The sequence below is a fragment of the Podarcis bocagei genome (genome assembly GCF_964188305.1).
Source record: "Podarcis bocagei genome assembly, chromosome: 4".
NCBI lineage: Eukaryota > Metazoa > Chordata > Lepidosauria > Squamata > Lacertidae > Podarcis > Podarcis bocagei.
In genome coordinates this window covers 61,998,185-62,018,184 of record NC_138128.1, presented here as the reverse complement: position 1 = coordinate 62,018,184, position 20,000 = coordinate 61,998,185, and the positions used below count along the sequence as shown (strand labels likewise).

The 20,000-nt window shown below is 41.7% G+C and overlaps 1 protein-coding gene and 1 long non-coding RNA gene across 26 annotated transcripts in view; one reads left to right on the top strand and one right to left on the bottom strand.

Moving 5' to 3' along the window:
• EBF3 (EBF transcription factor 3) overlaps positions 1 to 20,000 on the top strand; it is a gene marked incomplete at its 3' end in the record, with an annotated part of 188,670 nt that overhangs the window by 139,989 nt on the left and 28,681 nt on the right. For 12 of the 22 annotated variants that reach the window (XM_081192969.1, XM_081192965.1, XM_081192959.1 and 9 more), the window contains 2 exons: positions 469 to 602; positions 1,031 to 1,157. In XM_081192969.1, the coding sequence (XP_081049095.1) occupies positions 469 to 602; positions 1,031 to 1,157 (261 nt within the window). The remainder of the gene's footprint in view (positions 1 to 468; positions 603 to 1,030; positions 1,158 to 20,000) is intronic. The other 10 variants (XM_081192966.1, XM_081192960.1, XM_081192967.1 and 7 more) reach the window with 1 other exon arrangement.
• The window catches only part of LOC308586443, a 109,265-nt gene continuing 90,428 nt past the window's right edge, over positions 1,164 to 20,000 (bottom strand). The window contains exons 5-7 of one of the 4 annotated variants that reach the window (XR_014007866.1): positions 8,753 to 8,804; positions 5,828 to 5,940; positions 1,164 to 1,396 (exon numbers count right to left, since the gene is read on the bottom strand). This is a non-coding gene — a long non-coding RNA (uncharacterized lncRNA). Of the gene's footprint in view, positions 1,397 to 4,962; positions 5,941 to 8,752; positions 8,805 to 19,787 lie in introns of those variants that run through there. The other 3 variants (XR_014007865.1, XR_014007867.1, XR_014007868.1) reach the window with 3 other exon arrangements.

Here is a 20,000-nt window from a genome sequence, read left to right as displayed (position 1 = left end):
CAAAAGGCAAAGTTCGCAGATGAAAAAACCCAACCCAATTAGCTGCTTATGAGGAATCGAAATTCAGAGCATTTGCTCTTCCATCTCCCCCAACAACCTTTTGATTGACTCTGCTTAGATCTGTACAGCAAAGCAGATAAATCGACATGCCACATGCATGTGATGCTTAATCATTCGTAATAGCCAGATTTGCCCTGACACATAATTTGCTGTATCAAGCCATTTTTTTTTCTTGCTCACTTGCATTCTGCTGCTTGGCCTTTGCTTTATAAAACATTTAATAATTTTCTTTAAAACATCAACATGCTGATATATGACTGCCCCTTTGTTTGCCTCCTGGAGGGGATCATGTATGCTCTTCCTACTGTGCTTTGCATGGTTTGTCACTGGCGAAACGACAACAAAAACCTCATGTCAGAAAAGGAGAGGAACCAAGTTTCTGATTTTCTGCTGTTGTTTTTTTACAAGCAGCCACACCCTGTATAAAGGCTATCAGCCCTAGTGAAGGTTGGACAACTGGTGGAGCCACAGTCATCATAATCGGCGACAACTTCTTTGATGGCTTGCAAGTTGTATTTGGAACCATGTTGGTCTGGAGTGAGGTAAGCTATGGCCTATGAACTGTATGAGTGTTTCATGTGGCAGTGGACTAAACATAGGGAAATATGCAGGAGGCACTTAAAGGCCCTCTAGTGGAAAGCCTGCTATGGAAATCTTCCAGATTCAAATGGACAAATTAAAAAAAATTACCAGGAACAGGTTTAAGGAAACATATGGAGACAATTTTCATATGAATGATGCCCTGTGGCCTTTCCTGCAAACTAAAACCAAGGATCATTTGCAGATATTTTTTCATTTTGTTAAAAAAAACCTACTAGTATCCTGATCTTACGTTGTGACAGCAAGACAGCAGCATTTTGATAAGAAGGCCCAATTTAGACCCATTTGACTAATTACATCAAATTGACAAGTGTGAGTACTATCACTACAATCTTGACTGAAATTATGTTTACTGTATGGTTTTCCATAGCTGATAACACCCCACGCCATCAGAGTTCAAACCCCGCCACGCCACATTCCCGGAGTTGTTGAAGTAACTCTTTCCTACAAATCCAAACAGTTCTGTAAAGGTGCTCCTGGACGGTTTGTCTATACCGGTAAGTGTAAAGCTTCTTTGTTTCTTCTAATCTGTGTCTTGCATATTTTAATGATGCAAGGAATTAAAACATTGGATTTTCATTTTCATGTTGGTACAGTCACATTAGTAAATCTGTGAGCCGGTTCGAAGCAATGGGTCAATCTCAAAAGGCACCTTTAACTCTGAAGGTGCATCCTATGTTCGGATAATTCCACATTTATTTCAAGAAACTGTTTTGTATTTTCCAATACAATTATGCTGTAATATAAAACAAGGGAGATTGACAGTTTAGCTGGAAAAGTTAGGTATGAACTCAAGTTCTGGCAGAATACTCTTGTACAAACATACATGTACCAAAGAATGTCAGGGCAACTAAATGCTTCCATGAGTGGAGTGGAACGACTTCTGCTGGTGCAATGGGACTTCCCCCTCTCTCCTCCCCATGTGTACACTCTGTGCCATCCTGGAATGCTGAGAAGAACTCCCAAACTAATTTAGGGGGTCAGGGGGGAAGGCGAGGGAGGAAAAGTCCTGTTTCATAACCTGGAATCATTCCACGCATGCAAGGATTTACTTAAGCACTACATTAAACAAAATCCTCAGATTTTGTTTTTTAAAATAAGGAGCACAGACCATTCCTATATACTCAGCCATGTTGATAGGGTCAGGTGATTCCTATATCCACAGTTGACTCCCAGTGCATGCAAGTGGGCTTGAGTAATCTGCAAGCCATGACCCCATTGGGTGGTAGTGCGGAGAGTGACTATTTGATGAGCGAACATAAGATACCCATGGCCTTTTGGTCTTAGTAAGAGTTACCATATTTTTCGCTCTATAAGATGCACCAGACCACAAGACGCACCTAGTTTTTGGAGGAGGAAAACAAGAAAAAAAATATTCTGAATCCCAGAAGCCAGAACAGCAAGAGGGATCGCTGCACAGTGAAAGCAGCAATCCCTCTTGCTGTTCTGGCTTCTGGGATAGCTGCGCAGCCTGCAATCGCTCCATAAGATGCACACACATTTCCCCTTACTTTTTAGGAGGGAAAAAGTGAGTCTTATAGAGCAAAAAATACGGTAGTATTCTGCAGCGCATGCATACCTGAGAGGCCTCCAAAAGAAGGGAAGAGGAGTTCATTGAGTTTTATAGTCATCCCATCTGTTTCATTATGGCAGTGGTAGGCTGCTGAATCCGGCCTGTGGGCTGGATCCTTATCTCTCCAACAGACCTTGGGTTGCCCACCTTTCAGTCACCTGGCATCACTATGATGGTAGGCGTCCTGTTTTTGCTCAAGTAGATGATCAACTATGCATACCCCAGCAATCGAGTGATAGTTGGGTGTTGCAAAGCACTGAGCACATGGCAAACCCTCTTTGGTCAAGCCTCATTTTTACACATCCCACATTTGATGTCATATGTGGAGGCTAGGTGGGTGTGCCTTGACCAAAATAGCCTTGTGGACCAAATGAGGAATCATGCCAGGACTGCTTAGGCTTGAAGGTTGGAGGTTCCCCGCTCTTCCATTATGGCATTAACAACGGATTATGCCCAGATTTTGTAGCCCTCATGGTAAATAAATAATTTGTTAAAAGCCTCTGTGGGTACAAAGGCGGACTTGTACCTCCCTCCACTAAAAGACAAGGCAGGGTACATACACATTGTGCTGGTTTTAACCCTTGCGAGTATGTTGAAATGTTACTCAAGCTATTCTAAATCCCTATGGGACTATGGTGATTCTGCCTGGTATTTCATGCTTACATTTTGATGAAACTAATGAGGTGCTCTGAGATACCATGTTTGGAAATACGTTTTGCTACTGAACAACAACAACTTCTCATGATGCAAAATTTGGAAATAAGGACACGTGCTGCAATTAATGTGCTTCAAGTTTGTTTGTTTGTTTATTTATTTATTTAAAACGCACGTAACGGTAAGGTATAACAATGCCAGAGAGCATATTTTTGAATTTTTTTATCATTAATTTGTACATAATCCTTTTGACATAAAAAAAATGAGTGCAGGAAGCTTACTAGACTGAAAAGATGAATGTGTATCAGGGTCATACTCCTTTACTAATATATCCTACTGACAATGTCATCTGGAAGAGATGTAATCAATTAATATGTACAAATGAACTACATTTATCTTAAACAGACACTCCTTTGCTAGTTTATAATGACTGTGGAAAATACTAAAGCCTGATAACATAGAACTTGCAAAACATGTTGCTCCGAAGAAACAGGTTTGTGACATAACTGAAATGTATACTAACTACCATGGTACAGTTTTGTATGCCCATGAATTCTCGTTGGGAAGCTTAGGTGCACATTCTGAGATGGCACAGTGGAGAACACTCTACAATGTCAGTCAATGTGCATTGGGTTGGATGTAAGATTTCAAAGGTTGTAAACCCTAAGGGGGAGGGCATCCGAAAGGTAGTTCTACCGCCTCATGCTACACCCAGTTAGACTCCTTGTTTATTTAACATGACTATATTATGCACAGAGAAGTGGTTCATAACTCAGAGCACATATTTTTGGACAGCTTTTTTATTATTTCTGTAAACCACTTAGAAGTTTTCTTACAATCAAGTGGTATATAATTTTTGTTAAGTAAACTGAAAATAAAGGTATATGAGCACCAACCATCTTTCTACGGTCAGGCATGTATGCTACAAGTATCAGCCACAATCCAACACAGAATTAGGGAAGTTTTAGCCCCTGAAGTCAGGGCATTTAAGCATGCCAAACCTTCTGATGGATTGTGGCCATGAGACAAGAGTACCAAGAAGAGAGCACCCCCTTTAAGAGAAAATCTGAGGTGGAGGGAACTGAATAGGTTGAGGCCATTGGCAGTTGTTACTATCTGGTCACAGTGCATCCTGACTTCCTAAAAGTTTTCTTCTTGGCTGTCTTAGTGAGGCAATAATTAGTGGTGGCTATAGCGGTGATAACTTTGGCAAGGTTTACAGCAGGGATATCAGAACCAGTTGAGTCTCAGTAGAGCTGAGGTGAGTGGCTACTTTGGAAGTCCTTTAATAACACTCATTTGTTTCAACTGGACTTTCCCCAATCAGTTGTAGTCCTGTTCACTAGATGGAGGCTGAAATACCATGTTGGAGTCTGTTTTTATTTTTGTGACTCTGTTTTTATTCTTGTGGTTTTCATTTTCTGTATAAGTAATATTGATTTTGTTTTGTTTTAGTTAATACTGATTTCTTGTACTTGTAGTTTTTATTAATATAAGCTGCTCTGGATGGGGTATGTCTGGAAAAGCACCATACAGATATTTTTAAAGCTATGGTCTTCCAGATGCTGTTGAACTACAAACCCCATCATACCCAACCAGCTGTTCTGAGCAGGGCTGATAACATCTGGAGGGCCATAAGTTCCCCAAGAATAGCCTAGTTATTATGATATATTAAGGAATTTTATATAGATGAAATGGCAATTAAAATAGAGGGTATGTGCAGGTGTGGTAAACACTTTAGCAGACATGTTCCATGGTGGTTATGATGCAACACTGTAGTTTATGGATTTCTTTGAGTGTCTGATAACTAAAACATCTGAAGAGCTACTTATGTTATTAGCTTCCCAGAGCCTAGCTGGTTTTATATTGGGAGTCTATTCTGAAAATGTCTATTTGCAAGTAGTTCTGCTCAGCTCTGTCAGGATACCTATAAGTGTTTATGTCGTGGGGTCCTCTCTCTTTTTCTTTTTTTAAAAAGCAGTTATTTATAATCCTGATACATTAGCTAATGTAAATGGATAGTTCCACCGACTTCAGAGCACGCACTAATGAGAACCTGGCCTCAGTCTTCAAAACTCAATAGATAAATGGAATTTATTGAATGGTTCTCTCCACATAAACTTTCATAGTTTTACAGTGTTTAAAAGTCACATTCTCATAAAGATCAATTTATTCTTTGTCCCTTTCACAAGAAGTCATAGGAAATGTTAAAGAACGACATTTAAGTGAATCAAAGTTACTAAAACTGCTGTGGCTGCAATTAATTTACTGGAAGCATAAAAATAAAGACTTGCAAGACTACACGTTTCAAATGCTTTTTAAGGGGCACGGAAGCCTATATGGCTACAGAAAGTAAGAGGAAGGGTAAGGTCGCAGCCTGTCTGACCTGGAAACTTCAGTCTGATTTGTATTGCCCCCAAATTGATGGGGACAATGAGATAATCATTGGAAATTACACTCACCATTGAAAACTGAGCCAAACTTCACTGTATTTCACAATATGAAAATTATGTGGCCCCATAAGAGGGAGGGGCAGAATCCCCAGGGCATCTGTTTTCCATCAGTGTCCCACCATGCTTGCAGTCTGGCTTGGCACTCTAACATTTAACCTTCTCAGCATGAGGTGGAACAAAGGGCAACAAGGCTGCAGAATAATGAAACAAGGGTGCAGTGTGGTGGAGAAAACTGCTTTTGAAAAGTACAGAAGTTGAGACATTTAAATGACGTGTGTGTGTGTGTGTGTGTGTGTGTACACCAATATAAAAGTACCAGATTTTAAACACAAGGGAAAACAACAACACAGCCCCCCTGTACCAGGCCCTATTAGTCACATATAGTAAGATTGCTGTTCTGTTTCTCAGCAGGCTGAGAGGAAGGTCTATTACCATCTATCCATGCCTTTTTGCCTGCTGCTTTCAACTATTGTAAAGATACAATTACCTTGGGAGATTGTGGCAGTTCAGTTGATTAGCACGGTGAATTAAAAGAATGAGTCACAAATGACATGTCCAGCTCTTCTCTACTAGTCCTTGGAATTCCCAGTGTACCTCACCCTTGTTGTAAGAAGGTCAAAAATTAGAGAGACATAACAGTTTTCAAGCAGCTAGCACTTAGGAGCAGAATTAACAATCATTCTGTATGTAATTGCCAGTTAGTAAATTGCCTTCTAGACTGTAAAATGCAATATAAACTGGTGGGCACCTAAAATTAAATTAATGAGATATTTGCTGCATTTAAAAGTGAACAGTGCAAATTAATAATTGAGTGCAGTACTTGTTTTAATATTTGTCAAGTAGTGTATCACTTGCTTGTTTAATGACAATTAAAATTGTTCTTACCTGAAAATAAAATTCCTGGTGTATTTAAATTAAGCAGCTTTCTGCAGGTTAGATTCATCATTTTACTTACTAGCAGTCATTGAAGGTTCTTAAATTAAATATCTGAGATTACTTTTTAATTAGATTATAAGCATTGCAATGTTATTTGATTACGGCAAATTGTGATTTGTATGCTTCTAAATGGAATTATGTTGCAGTTAGTTTTGTTTTTTTAAAGCACACATTTGAAACTATGAGGAATCATTATGTATGTTGTCTTTAAGAAAACAGTAGTATGTGTACAGCAGTTTGGGTGTAAGCATGTCACTATTTTGCTGGAGTGCATTTTACATAATAGTTTCCTGGTGGGCAAAAGAAAACCATGCCAAGCCGTATCTCTTTCAGCTAAGTGTTTTGCAGCCCATTTCTTCCCTCCTCCTCAGTTTGGTTAACTTTTGTTCAAGCAAAAAAGAGTACAGGGATTCAAGTATCACTTGCAGTACACGAAACCCAATTGCAACAACAAGGGTAAACATATCCAACACCAAAGCAGAAAAATCTGAATGTTGAACCATTTCCAGGCCTTTGACACATTCACTAGTTATCAGAATAACAATTATTCCTGCACAAAAAAAAACCCCATTCAGCTTCAGACTTATGAAATGATTACACAACAAGTAATCACTCCTCTTAATAGGCTACTTATGTGTAAACAAAAATGCATGATACTCCTACTCTCCTCAGTATTGCAGGGAGAGGAATATCTTGCATTTGTAACTGTATTTTTGTTCCGGGTGCTCCAGGGTTAACCATCTGTATATTTATCCATTTTAGCTAGTACCCATTGTTTTTAACCACTTCACCCTATGAAAAGATCTCACAAGCTTTGAGCATTTAAGGATCTTCCGTGTAAATTCCAGTGTGGCTTTGTCAATGGGACTGCTACACTGTGTTCAGAGTCAATAGCTCCCTTCCATCACAGCCAACACAAACTAGCTGTCTCATAGGTCAGTGCTCTTTAAACAAATTACTTGTATCCACAGAGCAAATGATTGTTAATTGCCTCCCACAAATCATACTATTTTTACTATGCTAAACTAAATGCTAATGCCTTAGTTAAATTCAAACCACCTGATAATTTCTTGTACATATTCAATTATAGTTCTTAACCACAGAACTTTGTCATCATGAAAAATTATTAATAAAACACAGATAATGAATGGTTAACATTGGTTGGCTAGCACTTAAAAAGAACACTTACTGCTGTTTTGGCATTCCTAGCAATTCTAATTGTCTCCTGCTTGCTTTTTAATTCTTTCATTATCCACAAGGCATCTTTTTCTTTTTATAGTATTGGTTATTTATTGATCAGGCCAATAAATCTGGACCAATACAGTTGCCAGGAGGTCCTTAAAAAGTGGGACAGATATTCTTATCTTTTTATCAGGATGCTTCTTTCTAAAATGTTCTTCAAAACTGATTGGCTAATTTGTGCCACCACCAAGACAAAACTGTTACAGCCGATACTTTAATTTTACTATGTTCTAATTTTAAAACAAACAAATATTATGCTAGATATAGCTTATCTAGCAAAAAACATATTTTATAAAAGCTGAGATGGGAAGATTCTGTTTAGATACTGAGATTCTGTTTAGCGTTGTCTTTTCATTTTCAGTACGATAAGCATTTCAATTAGGCCAGCAATAATGGAGATAAATTTTTTTGATTTGGTTTCCTATCACACTGACAATATCTTAAGATTGCATAAAACAGCTCATTTTAAACCGCTGCAGTTCCAATAAGTATAACGTGGTCATTGTTGTCCCCTTTCTTTTCTGTCTCAAAGGAGACCAGAAGAATGAGACATACCATTTGTGCTATTGCACAAGTAGACTATTTGTTCTAATCAGTGACACCCATTTACTAGAATTGCTTAAAATGAACTATACCTCATACAGAAATCGCACATTTAGAGTGTTCCATTCATCATCTGAAAATTGAGGGCCAGTAAACTTTTCTGTTCCTCCAGCGGGATCATAGACATGCATCAAAATGTTAAAAAATGATTGGTGAGAGAGAACTGTCACCCATTTATCAAAGAAAAGGAACATTATTTGCTAATTTCCCAACCAAGGCAGTGACAGGGTGCTTCGTCTTTAGACCCATGGTGACCAACATGGCCTTTTTGTTATTAGTACAAGTCAAGCGCTTTTTGGCTGTTGCTAACAAGACACATTTGTCTATCATCAGAGAGTGCTTTATTTCCTCCACCCCCCCTCCCAAGTAGCTGTGACCAAAGTCTGATCTCTGCATCACAACTGGCTCCACTTCTCCAGGTTGTGGCAGCACTGGGTAAAGGAGGAACTTATAAATCACAGAGTTTCTGCATGAAGGTGAAGTTATTGACTCTGTGGTACCAAAACTGACAAAATAGAACGGCAAGGAAATACTCATTCATCTCGCCCGCCCCTGCCCCCAAAGGACAAAAGGGTCATTTCCTTTTACTCCGTAATTGATAAAAATATGATCACATGCATAAAGCTCTTACTTTGTTTTCACTGATACTTTTTCTCCCAGTTCTTCTTTCCTCTCTACTGTGCCTATGAAAACATCGTTACATGGGAACAAATGAAAGACACGCTATATCAAACAATTTTTTAAAAAAAGGATTTTTGTTGAATAGGCCAGTGTTTCCCAACCACTGTTCCGTGGCACACTAGTGTGCCGCGAGATGTTGCCTGGTGTGCCGCGAGATGTTGCCTGGAGGGAGGCGGGCGAGTCGGGCGGCGAGAGGCGGGGCGGCGAGGAGAGGCCGCCCAGCGCGGGGCTCTCGCCGTCTGCCTGCCTGGCTGCCTGCGAGCTCGGCGGGCAGCGCCTCCGTCCGCAGCGCCCGCCTCGCGGCTCTCATTCCCTGCCCCTGCCAAAGCTCACCCAGCCAAGCCGCGCTCTCCTTCCTGCCTCGCTTTGCTGCCTCCCCCCCCCACCCCCAAAGCTTGGAGGTTCCCCGGCAAGGGGGAGGGAAAAAAATTGAAACTTACACTTTCGTGCGTCCCTCCCGGCGTGACGCTGCGCGCTGTCGTCACGGGGCTGTAATGGTGGTGTGCCTTGAGATTTTTTTCATCACACAAGTGTGCCTTTGCCCAAAAAAGGTTGGGAAACACTGGAATAGGCATTTCATCTTTTCCTTCAATAACCCAAGGTTTTGGCTACTGAAAACTTTTACACATCTTCATAACTATATGTGGTACCAGGTGCTTCCAAAAATTGGTATTACACAAAGCTTAGCCCAAGTCCCACCTTAGGCTCCTTCCACATAAGCCTCAGTTCTGCCAGTCAACTCTGCTACGCACACCCACCCACCCATCAAGTGGTTCCAAACATTTAGAAATAAGTGCAAACTTGACATGATGTTAAATGCAGATTTGCACTCAACATACAGACTTTTAAAATGCAAATTGAATCCATGGAGGAAGAGAGGCTGATAATCAACAGGACCAGAGCAGGCACGGAAGGGAAATGTACCCCATTCCTACTTACTGCATTCCCAAGGAAAATGCCTCCTCTGAAGCTGGTATTTGTTTTGTGGGAAAACGCGAGAGGGGCATTTCCTACTAATCCAAACCACGCCCACCCACTGACGTCACTGGTGATAGCAGGAGGACATGGTTTAGTCCTGCATTGACCATGTGCCCTCTTTCCAGCAGTGAACAGGATCTCATAGTCAAGGCAACAGGATTTAATCCCTGTGCAACAGATGACGAGTGAGGATTAAAGTGCTTCTCAAAAACACAGTTTGAAGCAGCTGCTACACTTCTGCTGCAAGGCAGTGGGTGGCAGCAACAGTGGAGAGAGAGCGTGAGAGTCCCCCCCATCACCCTCCCTTGAAATCAGGTGCTTCAAGCAGCACTTTTGAGAAGCGTTTTAAAGCAGCCTCCATGCTCCTGTTTCAGCTAAAATGGGGTTGTGTGGACTGCCTTATAGCACTCTTTGAAGCATCCACTTCCCCATGTCCATTAAATGGGAGAAAGGAAGTAAACTGCCTTAATGGATCAGCTTAGAGCAAAAACTGCCTTCCATCTTCTCAATGGTGTAGGCAGCCCCAATTGCATTGGTGTCAGGGACTAGCAGAATGCACTGAGGAAAGCGGGGCTAGAGTCCAACTCCAAAGAGGCAGGCAGTGGCCTGGGGGGGGGGGACACCTGTCCCAGCCATGAGGCGAGGGGGAGTTTCAGAGGTGGGGGAAGAGGCAGGCCAGGCTAGTGAAGGGCCGGGTGCTTCCACACTGTCTCCCAAAACAAGGAGAGAATTGCAGTGGGAAGAGCAGAAGCAACTTCCATGTCGGTGTAGTCTCTGGCTACATGCATGCTGCCTGTTTGGGGCAGGGACATAAAACTGGTGGAGTGGTCCCCGTTGCTGTGACTGCTCCATAGAGCACAGACCTGGGAATAGCTGCCTAGGTGCTCGATTGGTGTGTGTAGGTCTCCAGAGCTGTAGAAGCAGCATAAGTTATCTTTGACAATAAAGAGTTAACACTCTGCTGTGTGCATTCCTTGGTTGGGAAGCGCCCTTGACAATAGGCTCTAGAGTTGTGGTGTTGACCCCATTACCCTGGTTAGACTACCAAACTAAAGAGCCTCCATTGGATCATTTCCTAGACCCTGGGGGGGAGGGGGGAACCTCAAGGCCAGGAGCTGAAATGCGGTTCTCAAGACTTCACTATGTAGCCCTTGGGAGTCTCCGCAGATCATGCCACACTGTGCCTTTTCTACCCTCTTCTTGAGTGTTCTTGCTGGGCTGGAATGTGTTCTGTAACTTTGGTAATGCCTTTTTCTTGCCTGAATGGAGAGATGTGTTTGTTGAAACCTCTGGATTGTGCATGTCTTTCCCATGGCCTTTGTACAAAGGCAACAGCCACATTGGTTGCTCTGCTCATTCCTGCCACTGGTCACACTTTTATGCAGCCCCTGGAAGATTGCCTGTGAGGGAATGTGACCCTTGGGCTTACAAGGGCTCTCCACCCTTGTCCTAGTCTGCAATGCTTTTTTCCCTAAGAAAAATTTCCAATTCCTTCCTGTAATGAGTTTAAACTCTTTGATGCTGAGACTCTGGCCTGAGCCCAAGCACATGTAGCACTGCTCTGTACAGTGGTACCTCAGGTTAAGTACTTAATTCGTTCTGGAGGTCCATTCTTAACCTGAAACTGTTCTTAACCTGAAGCACCACTTTAGCTAATGGGGCCTCCTGCTGTCGCCATGCCGCCGGAGCACGATTCCTGTTCTTATCCTGAAGCAAAGTTCTTAACCTGAAGCACTATTTTGGGGTTAGTGGAGTCTGTAACCTGAAGCGTATGTAACCCGAGGTACCACTGTATTTGGAGGTACCTATCTACCATTCACATTGTTGAAACAAATTTAGAAAGGAGGAGACTTTGAATTCAGTTTCCTCACCTCCAAACAGCACTGGTTATTATCCAGCTGGAGCCCCATGCATGGTTCCGAAAATAAGAATAGCGTGTTTTGCTCTAGGTCCTAAACGTCACAATAAAGTATTGAGAAGTGTGCATTCAGCACGTTTGCTCCCATGATTCTCAGTTTAGCACAGGATGTACATGTGGAAACATGTGTTGCCTTTGTTACATCAGGGCACTTTGTACCATTTTCACGGTACTCTTTCGACTGAGGGCAGAATGGGACTCAAAATATCTCAAGGACTACAGCTGCAGGCAGCAGAGGAATAAATCTTTCATGCTGCATCCACTCAAGGGTCAGCTGGAATTCAGTCTTTAAAAGGTGGTGCAAATCTCTCTCTTTTACTATAGTGCCCACCGGAGGAGTAAGCACCAAATACAACAAATATGAAGAGGGACAAGCACAACTATGGTTTGCATTATTAAAATATATCTCAATTAGTGAAGCATCTTGGAGTTCTTAATACTTAAAACAGAACGTATTGTTCACTTTGACACAGTATTCATGTTTCTGTACCCTACTGGGAAAATACTTCTATCATATTCGTAAAATGATAAATAATGTTGATAAATATTCTGCCACATTAGTGAAATGTATTCTCAAAATGCCATGCTCCTTTGTATTAACCTAAATATCAAATGCTAGTAGTTTTATGCCACAAAAAGAATATGTGTGGTTTTAGTTACTATTTGGATACTACTTCTATCTTAGAATTATCTAACTGTTGTAGCATCATTAGCAATGCATCAATCCCTAGGTAATAGTCTTAGTGTTGTCATCCACTAGGAATTCAGAATTGTGTGGTCTGTTCAAACACTCCTTTGGTTCTGAAGTTCAAACTGTTTCTTTGCTAGAGACATCTGGGTAAATTGTTGATTTTTTTTGTTAATATACTTGGTGGAACATTCATGGAAAGCCTGGAAATGCAGCAATATTATATGGTGAAAAATATTATATAGTGAAAAATGAAAACATGTGCCCAATTCTTTTAGGAGGTAGTGCATTGGGATTAGACTTCCTTACTCTTATCCCTAACTGCATGAGGAACCATTAGTAGAAATAAGTGCTGTGTATGTGTGTTGTTTACTGCAGCTCTGTTAGAAATTTGCATTAACACCATTCATCTGTTTGGGAACTACACCTTGCCATTGTAACCTACTCCGTCCACCCCCCAAGATGATCAAGGCAAAATGATATGCATGTTGAGTACATGAACTAAGTATGTAATCCTAAACACTTTCACTAGTAAGCCCTGTTGAACTTGTGGAGACTTCCTTCCAGGGCTCCCCCCCCCCCAAGCCGGAACTCTCCAGAACTTAGTTCCAGCACCTCTCAGGTGGGCACCATTGACATTTAAGAGAACAAGGAAAGTGTGCATGGCGAGTTCAGGCACCTCTTTTTCTAGAAAAATAGCACTGTGTTCCTTCTGAGTCAACATGCATAGGATTGTGCTGGAACACTTTGCAGGTGACAGTCTGGGAGGAAAGGGGCGTCTTGCTTGCTTGCTTGGACAGAGGCGGAGGCAGGCTTGGGCGCCATCCGCCAGCCCATGTGCACCTTTGAGGAAGCCCCACCCCACCCTTCTGGTTTGTGTGAGTCGGAGGCATGCTCAGCTGTAGGGCTGGACAATATATCTCAGCTGCTGCTTCCTCCCCCTAAGGTGAGACATTGTGATATATCAGTATATCACAATATTTAGCTGCTAATATATCATGATGTTGAAAACCAGGTATTGCCCAGCTCTAGTTATATAACAACAATATGGAGAGGAAGGGAACATATTTGCTGAATTACTATGAATGTAATTTTTATGAGGATCATTAGTTTATCTTGCTGTAAAAGTCGGTCCGATTTAAAATGATTAAAATCACTTCAAAAAGCTGACTTGTGTCAAACTGCACATGACATTAGTCTCATTGTTCTGTCCTTAAGTGCAAGGGTTTGGGTTTTTGTTGTTTTTTTTAACAAAAAGCGAGCACAGAAGTCCTGATCTGGATCAGCACCTTAAGACCTCTTGTTGTAAAACTGATCCAGACTGGGCCACGTGTGCCTCCAATTTGCATCGCCCCAAAATGCCCCATTCATTTTATTCATGCCCAATTCAAATAGCCTCCATGCTATCTGTCAACAACACCCTTCACTTAGAAACAGAGCTAAGTGACTAATGCCACTTTTAGTTTGGCCATCAGGCTCAGGCTTTAGCAGGCCTCCACGGAAATGGAGTCCCCATAGTTGAAGAAAATCAGCAGTAAAAACCTCTTCGTGTGAGGCCCCTTGTTCGCACGAGAACAAGGAATCTCTTGTTCTCTGGATTGTTTCACAACCGACTCTCCGTTTATCTCAGGAGATCACAGTGTAATGTAGGGAAACTGGCTATAGCTATGTTAAGCCTAAACTATTAGATACTGCATGAATTAAAACCCTAACCCTGGACCTCGACTTGTTCTCGGAAGGCAATATGAAGCCAGTGCAAATGCTGGAGTGTAATACGCTTCTGAAATCTCACCCCAGTTAGGAGGGATGCTGAATTCAGTACAAGTTAAAACTCATGAAGAGGCATTTAGAGCAGTCTCAAAACAATGCAAGAAAGCACAATAGGTCCAAATTGTTCAAAAGGGTTTTCAGCCTTTATGCCAGACAGAGCTGGTGAAAAACTTTCCTCATTACTGTGACAATCCCTGGCATTCAGGGAAAGCTGAAGGCTGTGAGTTCAAGCAGCTAAGAGACAGAAGTTGGAAAGAAGGCTGGGATAATTAGCATTAAAGTTAGCTTTTTAAAACTAAATGAAATTGCTCCAAATGAAAAAAGAAGCATGACTGAGATTTGCATACTTCAGCCTTTGACTCTACAGTACAATTTTGATAATCAGTGATGAGTTCACTGTACCAGGTTTAGACTTGCCAGATTAAAAAGGTAAAGGTACCCCTGCCCGTACGGGCCAGTCTTGACAGACTCTAGGGTTGTGCGCCCATCTCACTTAAGAGGCCGAGGGCCAGCGCTGTCCGGAGACACTTCCGGGTTACATGGCCAGCGTGACGAAGCTGCATCTAGCGAGCCAGCACAGCACACGGAAACGCCGTTTACCTTCCCGCCAGTAAGCGGTCCCTATTTATCTACTTGCACCCGAGGGTGCTTTCAAACTGCTAGGTTGGCAGGCGCTGGGACCGAGCAAAGGGAGCGCACCCCGCCGCGGGGATTAGAACCGCGACCTTTCGATCGGCAAGCCCTAGGCGCTGAGGCTTTTACCCACAGCGCCACCCGCGTCCCTAAATACTGCATGAATTAAAACCCTAACCCTGGACCTTGACTTGTTCTTGGAAGGCAATATGAAGCCAGTGCAAATGCTGGAGTGTAATACACTTCTGAAATCTCACCCCAGTTAGGAGGGATGCTGAATTCAGTACAAGTTAAAACTCATGAAGAGGCATTAAGACGCGTCCCTACCAGGTCACAAACCATCTGGACAACCTCAGCCACAAACCTCTCAAAACCTAGTATTAAAATTGTAACTTTGGGTGCAGAGGTTTAGGGCCACTTCACACACCATATTTTTCACAGGTCCACAGAAAATATTTTACATGTATCCATAAAAGTTGGGGAAACACATATTTATGAATGTCTGTATTATGCAGGTGAACATGCCATGGGTCAGAATCAGCTGTGGTTTGGTTGTGTGTGCGTGCGTTGGCTACCATATAGTCTGAAGCAGTCCTTGGACTTAGCTATATTTTGATATCACTACTATGGACACCATCTTGGATCAGTCCAGGGCTACTTCACACATTACATTTCTAGGTGTGCCCCTTTGTTTTAAGTAGGTGCATAAAGTGGAATGCAATTGCCACATATACTAATCCATGAACTGTGATTGGCTAAAGAGTGTAAACTTGGTGGCATTCATGAGTTTTTCTCTGCATCATGAATAACGCTGGCCTGTTCCTGAGAGCCAAAATTTGTTGAATGTCTTTGTAACAGGCCAGAGGATAGCTTAAAATGAATTATATATGTGATCGATAAAATGATAATTTAAGCAGTATGGCTATTGGGCTCAAAGAAATTTGGGCAATTGATTTGAAAAAAAACGCTTATAATATGATAAATTGGAAGCACCGTATGTTAAGCAGGTAGTGCTTAACTGGTATTGTACTTTTGTCAAGTTGAGGCAAATTTTTAAAAGCCTATCAGTAAATGTTGGTACGGGTGTAATTCTGTGAGAACCTATATACATATGTGGTGGGAGTGTAGGGTGACCCAAACTTTAAAGCTGTGGGTCTTCCAAGAGATAAAGAGATACTGGCTATGGTTTCCCACATCATACCCTGCAAAGATGCTGGCTTCCTTGTTTATATTCCCTGATGCTTTGCAGCAGGTGGCCTATAAAGCTTTGATTTGTTGTGGCTGCTGTTAGAATTTTCTCCCCACTGGTGCTAGCCCCTCTCAATTAATGTTGGGCCATTCATTACATTCGTTAAATCGTGAGGGTAATGCCTCCTGACCACTGAACTCACAAGCCTTGCTTTGGATATACTTAATACCATGATGGTAAAGGAGCTGGTTTATTTGGGCATGATAGTGAGTAGAAGGACTTTGTTTCAGATGTCCTGTTTGTTTATTCTGCTCAGTTGGACTACATACTACCAGAGAGTGCTTGGCTTGGTTTTATTTTGCCTTTTATTTACTTTTGATGTGATTTCTTTTGTTTGAAAAGGTAAATTAATAAGTTCATTTTAAAAATATGAAATAATATTGGCTTTGGACTAGATACCAAGTTGTTTAGATTTTCTGCTTGCTTCTGTTGTTTTTATAATCACTAGGATAACCAGGTGACACAAAGTCAACAACAGAACAAGAAAAAAGTAACATAATGTTTATTTATTACAAGGAGCTCAAACTTATGACTGGCAATGGAGATTTTCCTACAATAGGACCTTACTGTCAACTATAGGTTACCTAAAATGATATCTCAGACATATGACTTGATAAGTTACTACCTAGATGGATAACTTTCCATTTGTTTAAAAACATTACATTTTTAAAGCAATAACTTTTTTTAAATTTGAAAGCACCTCCACATAAAAAAATCTCCCTTCACATGGAAAGCTTTCACATGAACATTAATCTCTTTTTGATTTTCAAGATTTCTAGATGCAGTGGGGTCAGTGGTAGAGCATGCAGAAGGCACTTAGTTCAGTCCCCAGCATCTACAGATAGGGCTGGTAGAAACCCCTGCCTGAAATCTTAGCCACTTCAAGTAAGTGTAGACAATACTGAAGAGTGGACTGACTCAGAATAAGGAGATGAGGACAAAGGGTCCCCCCCCCAAGGAAATGACACACAATTACATTCTATTGTGGTTGAGTTCTACGATATGAAGACTGTAGGCAATATTGAATATTAAGATGTCACTGTTACTAATACAGATAATAAGCTAACAGCCTGTGATACGTAATGAGTAGAGACTTAAAAGAAGAAGCTATAGATACAAGTCCCCACTCTTAAATCACACTTGGTGCACTTGGGCAAGTCATTTTCTGTCAACCAACACATTTCACAGGGCAAGTCCCAAGATCCTTGGAGAGCCTATGGATGTGGAGGTGAAAAAATACAGAATTCTTGCCCTCACACCTGAAAATCTGAGATCTGTTGCTAGCAAAGCAATAGAAGCATCAAAAGAGACTTTGTGAGAAGAGGAGACCAATCTACCATGTCTCGACAAGCTACCATAATACTCAGGAGTTCTGATAGATATAAGAGATTGGTCTGCCAGCTGTTGTGAACTGGCCGTATTAAGGTCCTCGCCTTCAACTTGGTCTCCTTCAAAAGGTATAATGCCAGAGTGTTGATCTTACTCCCAGATGATCAAGCAACAGCTGAGTTTTTTTCTAAGCCTGCAGACACCCAATGCATCCGTAGACATATTCATTCTTGAGAAAGATTCCTTTTTGAAGTATTCTAAGTGTTTTGTTTTATTTTGTTTGCCCTAAAGAAAGTGCTGGCTGAAACACGCCAGGCTCTTTATATCCTTCATTAAAGTTTCCCATATATTTCAGCATCATTTTGAGATTTTGATTCTTTTTTTCCTTCTCATCTATCACTCTTGATATTTTCTTGGAGAGCTGATAAACCAGGGCTCATTGGCTAGCCCCAGGATGTACCCCATGGACATTGTCTCCAGCATCCAGGCATCTGTTGTGGACATTTGCCTTCTGTTGCAAACTGCTGAAAGCATCCCACTATCTGGCTTCAGTGGGAATCTGGACTGGTATCATGCCTGATACTTCCTACTTCCCTGTAATAGGGTTCTGTCCTTCCAGAGGTTGATATAGAAGTTCCCTTTCCTGTATATTTGGCTGCACTCCAGCTAAACATGAATGTCCTCAACTCACGTTTCGAGAAATAAATGAAGTATGTTTGTCTGGCTTTCTGACATAAGCTATGAAGCCACATGGAAACTAATGCTGTATCATTCTGATGAATAGCATCCATGGAGGACTCTTGTCATCAAGGCCATACAGAGGGAAAAGAACCTTAGTTGAAAGAAACCTGCCTAAGCCACCATGTTTACTTTGGGCTTGTGGAAAAAAAGGAATTGATCTCTTTGGGAAATAAGATATTGAGTGGCTCTGAAGTTGCAGTGTTATCTCTTGAGTGAATTCCAGAGTGTGAATGGCTTTGGTCAGTTCTGGAAAGTACTTGAAGGAAAGTCTCTGTTCCTGTGTTGGATTTTGTCTCTTCTAAGTGGCCACCCTTTTTTCCTGTGACTGAATCTTTCTGAGGCTAGGGTGACCAACCTGATTCTCTCCAGATGTTGTGAACTGAGGCTTCCCTCACTCCTAATCATTGGGCCATGCTGGCGTGGGCTGATAGGAATTGTAATCTACATCTGGAGGGCACCACGTTGTCTATCCATGCAATGAGGAATTTGCCATGTGTGAAATGTCAGTAGGAATGTAGTGTGTCCCATCATCTCCTCTGTGCGTTTGGAGTTATGTGTAGAGAGAGGATGTTTCACTAGGGTGTTTTGGGATGCTTGTTTGTTTTTCCATCCCCTTTTCCATCCAAAGGCAAATCCCTGAATTCTTTGGGGTACTGGAGAAAGAACAAGAATTTTAGCTTGAGAAGTAAGAATACCAGTGTTACCCTGTGCTTGCCAGCTATGGCACCATGACTAGGATTTACAGTGCCCATTTGTCTTGTGGAACCACAGAAAGTGAAGAGTGATGTCTCTGACAGGCAATTTCCTTTGCCTGCTCTCCTTTCTCTAGGAACTTCGTTTTTGCATGTTGCCCATATAAGCCTGGGGACAATGAGGAATAATACTTGGGACCCCTTGGAACAGCCCAATTATTCAGTGGTCTCCTGGCCCTGATCCAAAGCCATGAAATTCAGCCTGGGCTGATCATGAAACTGAAAAATGGCACCCATTACATCTGCAGGCGCTATCATTGTGCCTATGGTTTTCCCAAACATCTTGAATACTTCTTTAAAAAGGCGGGATGTAAATAAATTAGAATTAGCAATGCATGGTGTCATCTGCTGGTCTCTAGCTGGGCAGCCACTGTTTCCTTGCTTCCTGAGAGGTAGAGGAGAAGTAAGCAATGCTTGCAGCTCTTCTAATCTATTCTCTCCACTTCCATGCAAATGTGGGGGGGGGGGCAGAGAGAGCTTAAAATATTTGCCCAGAGATGTGTACTGCCTGAAGTGCCCAAGCCTGGAAAAGCAGGCTGTTGGCTTAGTTTCTCACTCAGCATGGTTCAGTTACAGCAATCGCCTCTCCTTGTAGTGAAGACAAGGAACAAATTGCTGCTGTTGTAGCAGTTCTCCAATTCATAACCCTGAAAGGGTTGGTGAAGGTGGATTGAGAGCGGATTTGCCTGTAAATATACTTACTCAATACAGGCAATATCGGAGATATGGCAGGTTCATCTACACAACACTACAATAAAGTGATGATCGCAAAAAAAATGTCATCCTTTGGGGGGGGGCACCCCAGTGCATATAAAAGTTATGCTTACACTATACTGTAGTCTATTAAGTGTGAATTAGCATTATGTTTTAGAAAACAATGTACATTCCTTAATTTAAAAAATACTTTATTGCTAAAAAAATGCTAACCATCACTTGAGCCTTGAGCAAGTTGTAACCTTTTTGGTGATGGGAGGATCTTGCCTTGATGTTGATGGCTGCTGACCAATCAGGGTGGTAGTTGCTGAACTACAGCGTGGCTGTGTCAATTTCTTAAAATAAGACAACAGTGAAGTTTGCCCTGTCAATTGGTTCTTCCTTTCATGAAAGGGCAGGAGGGGGAAAATCTGGCTCCACTAGCCA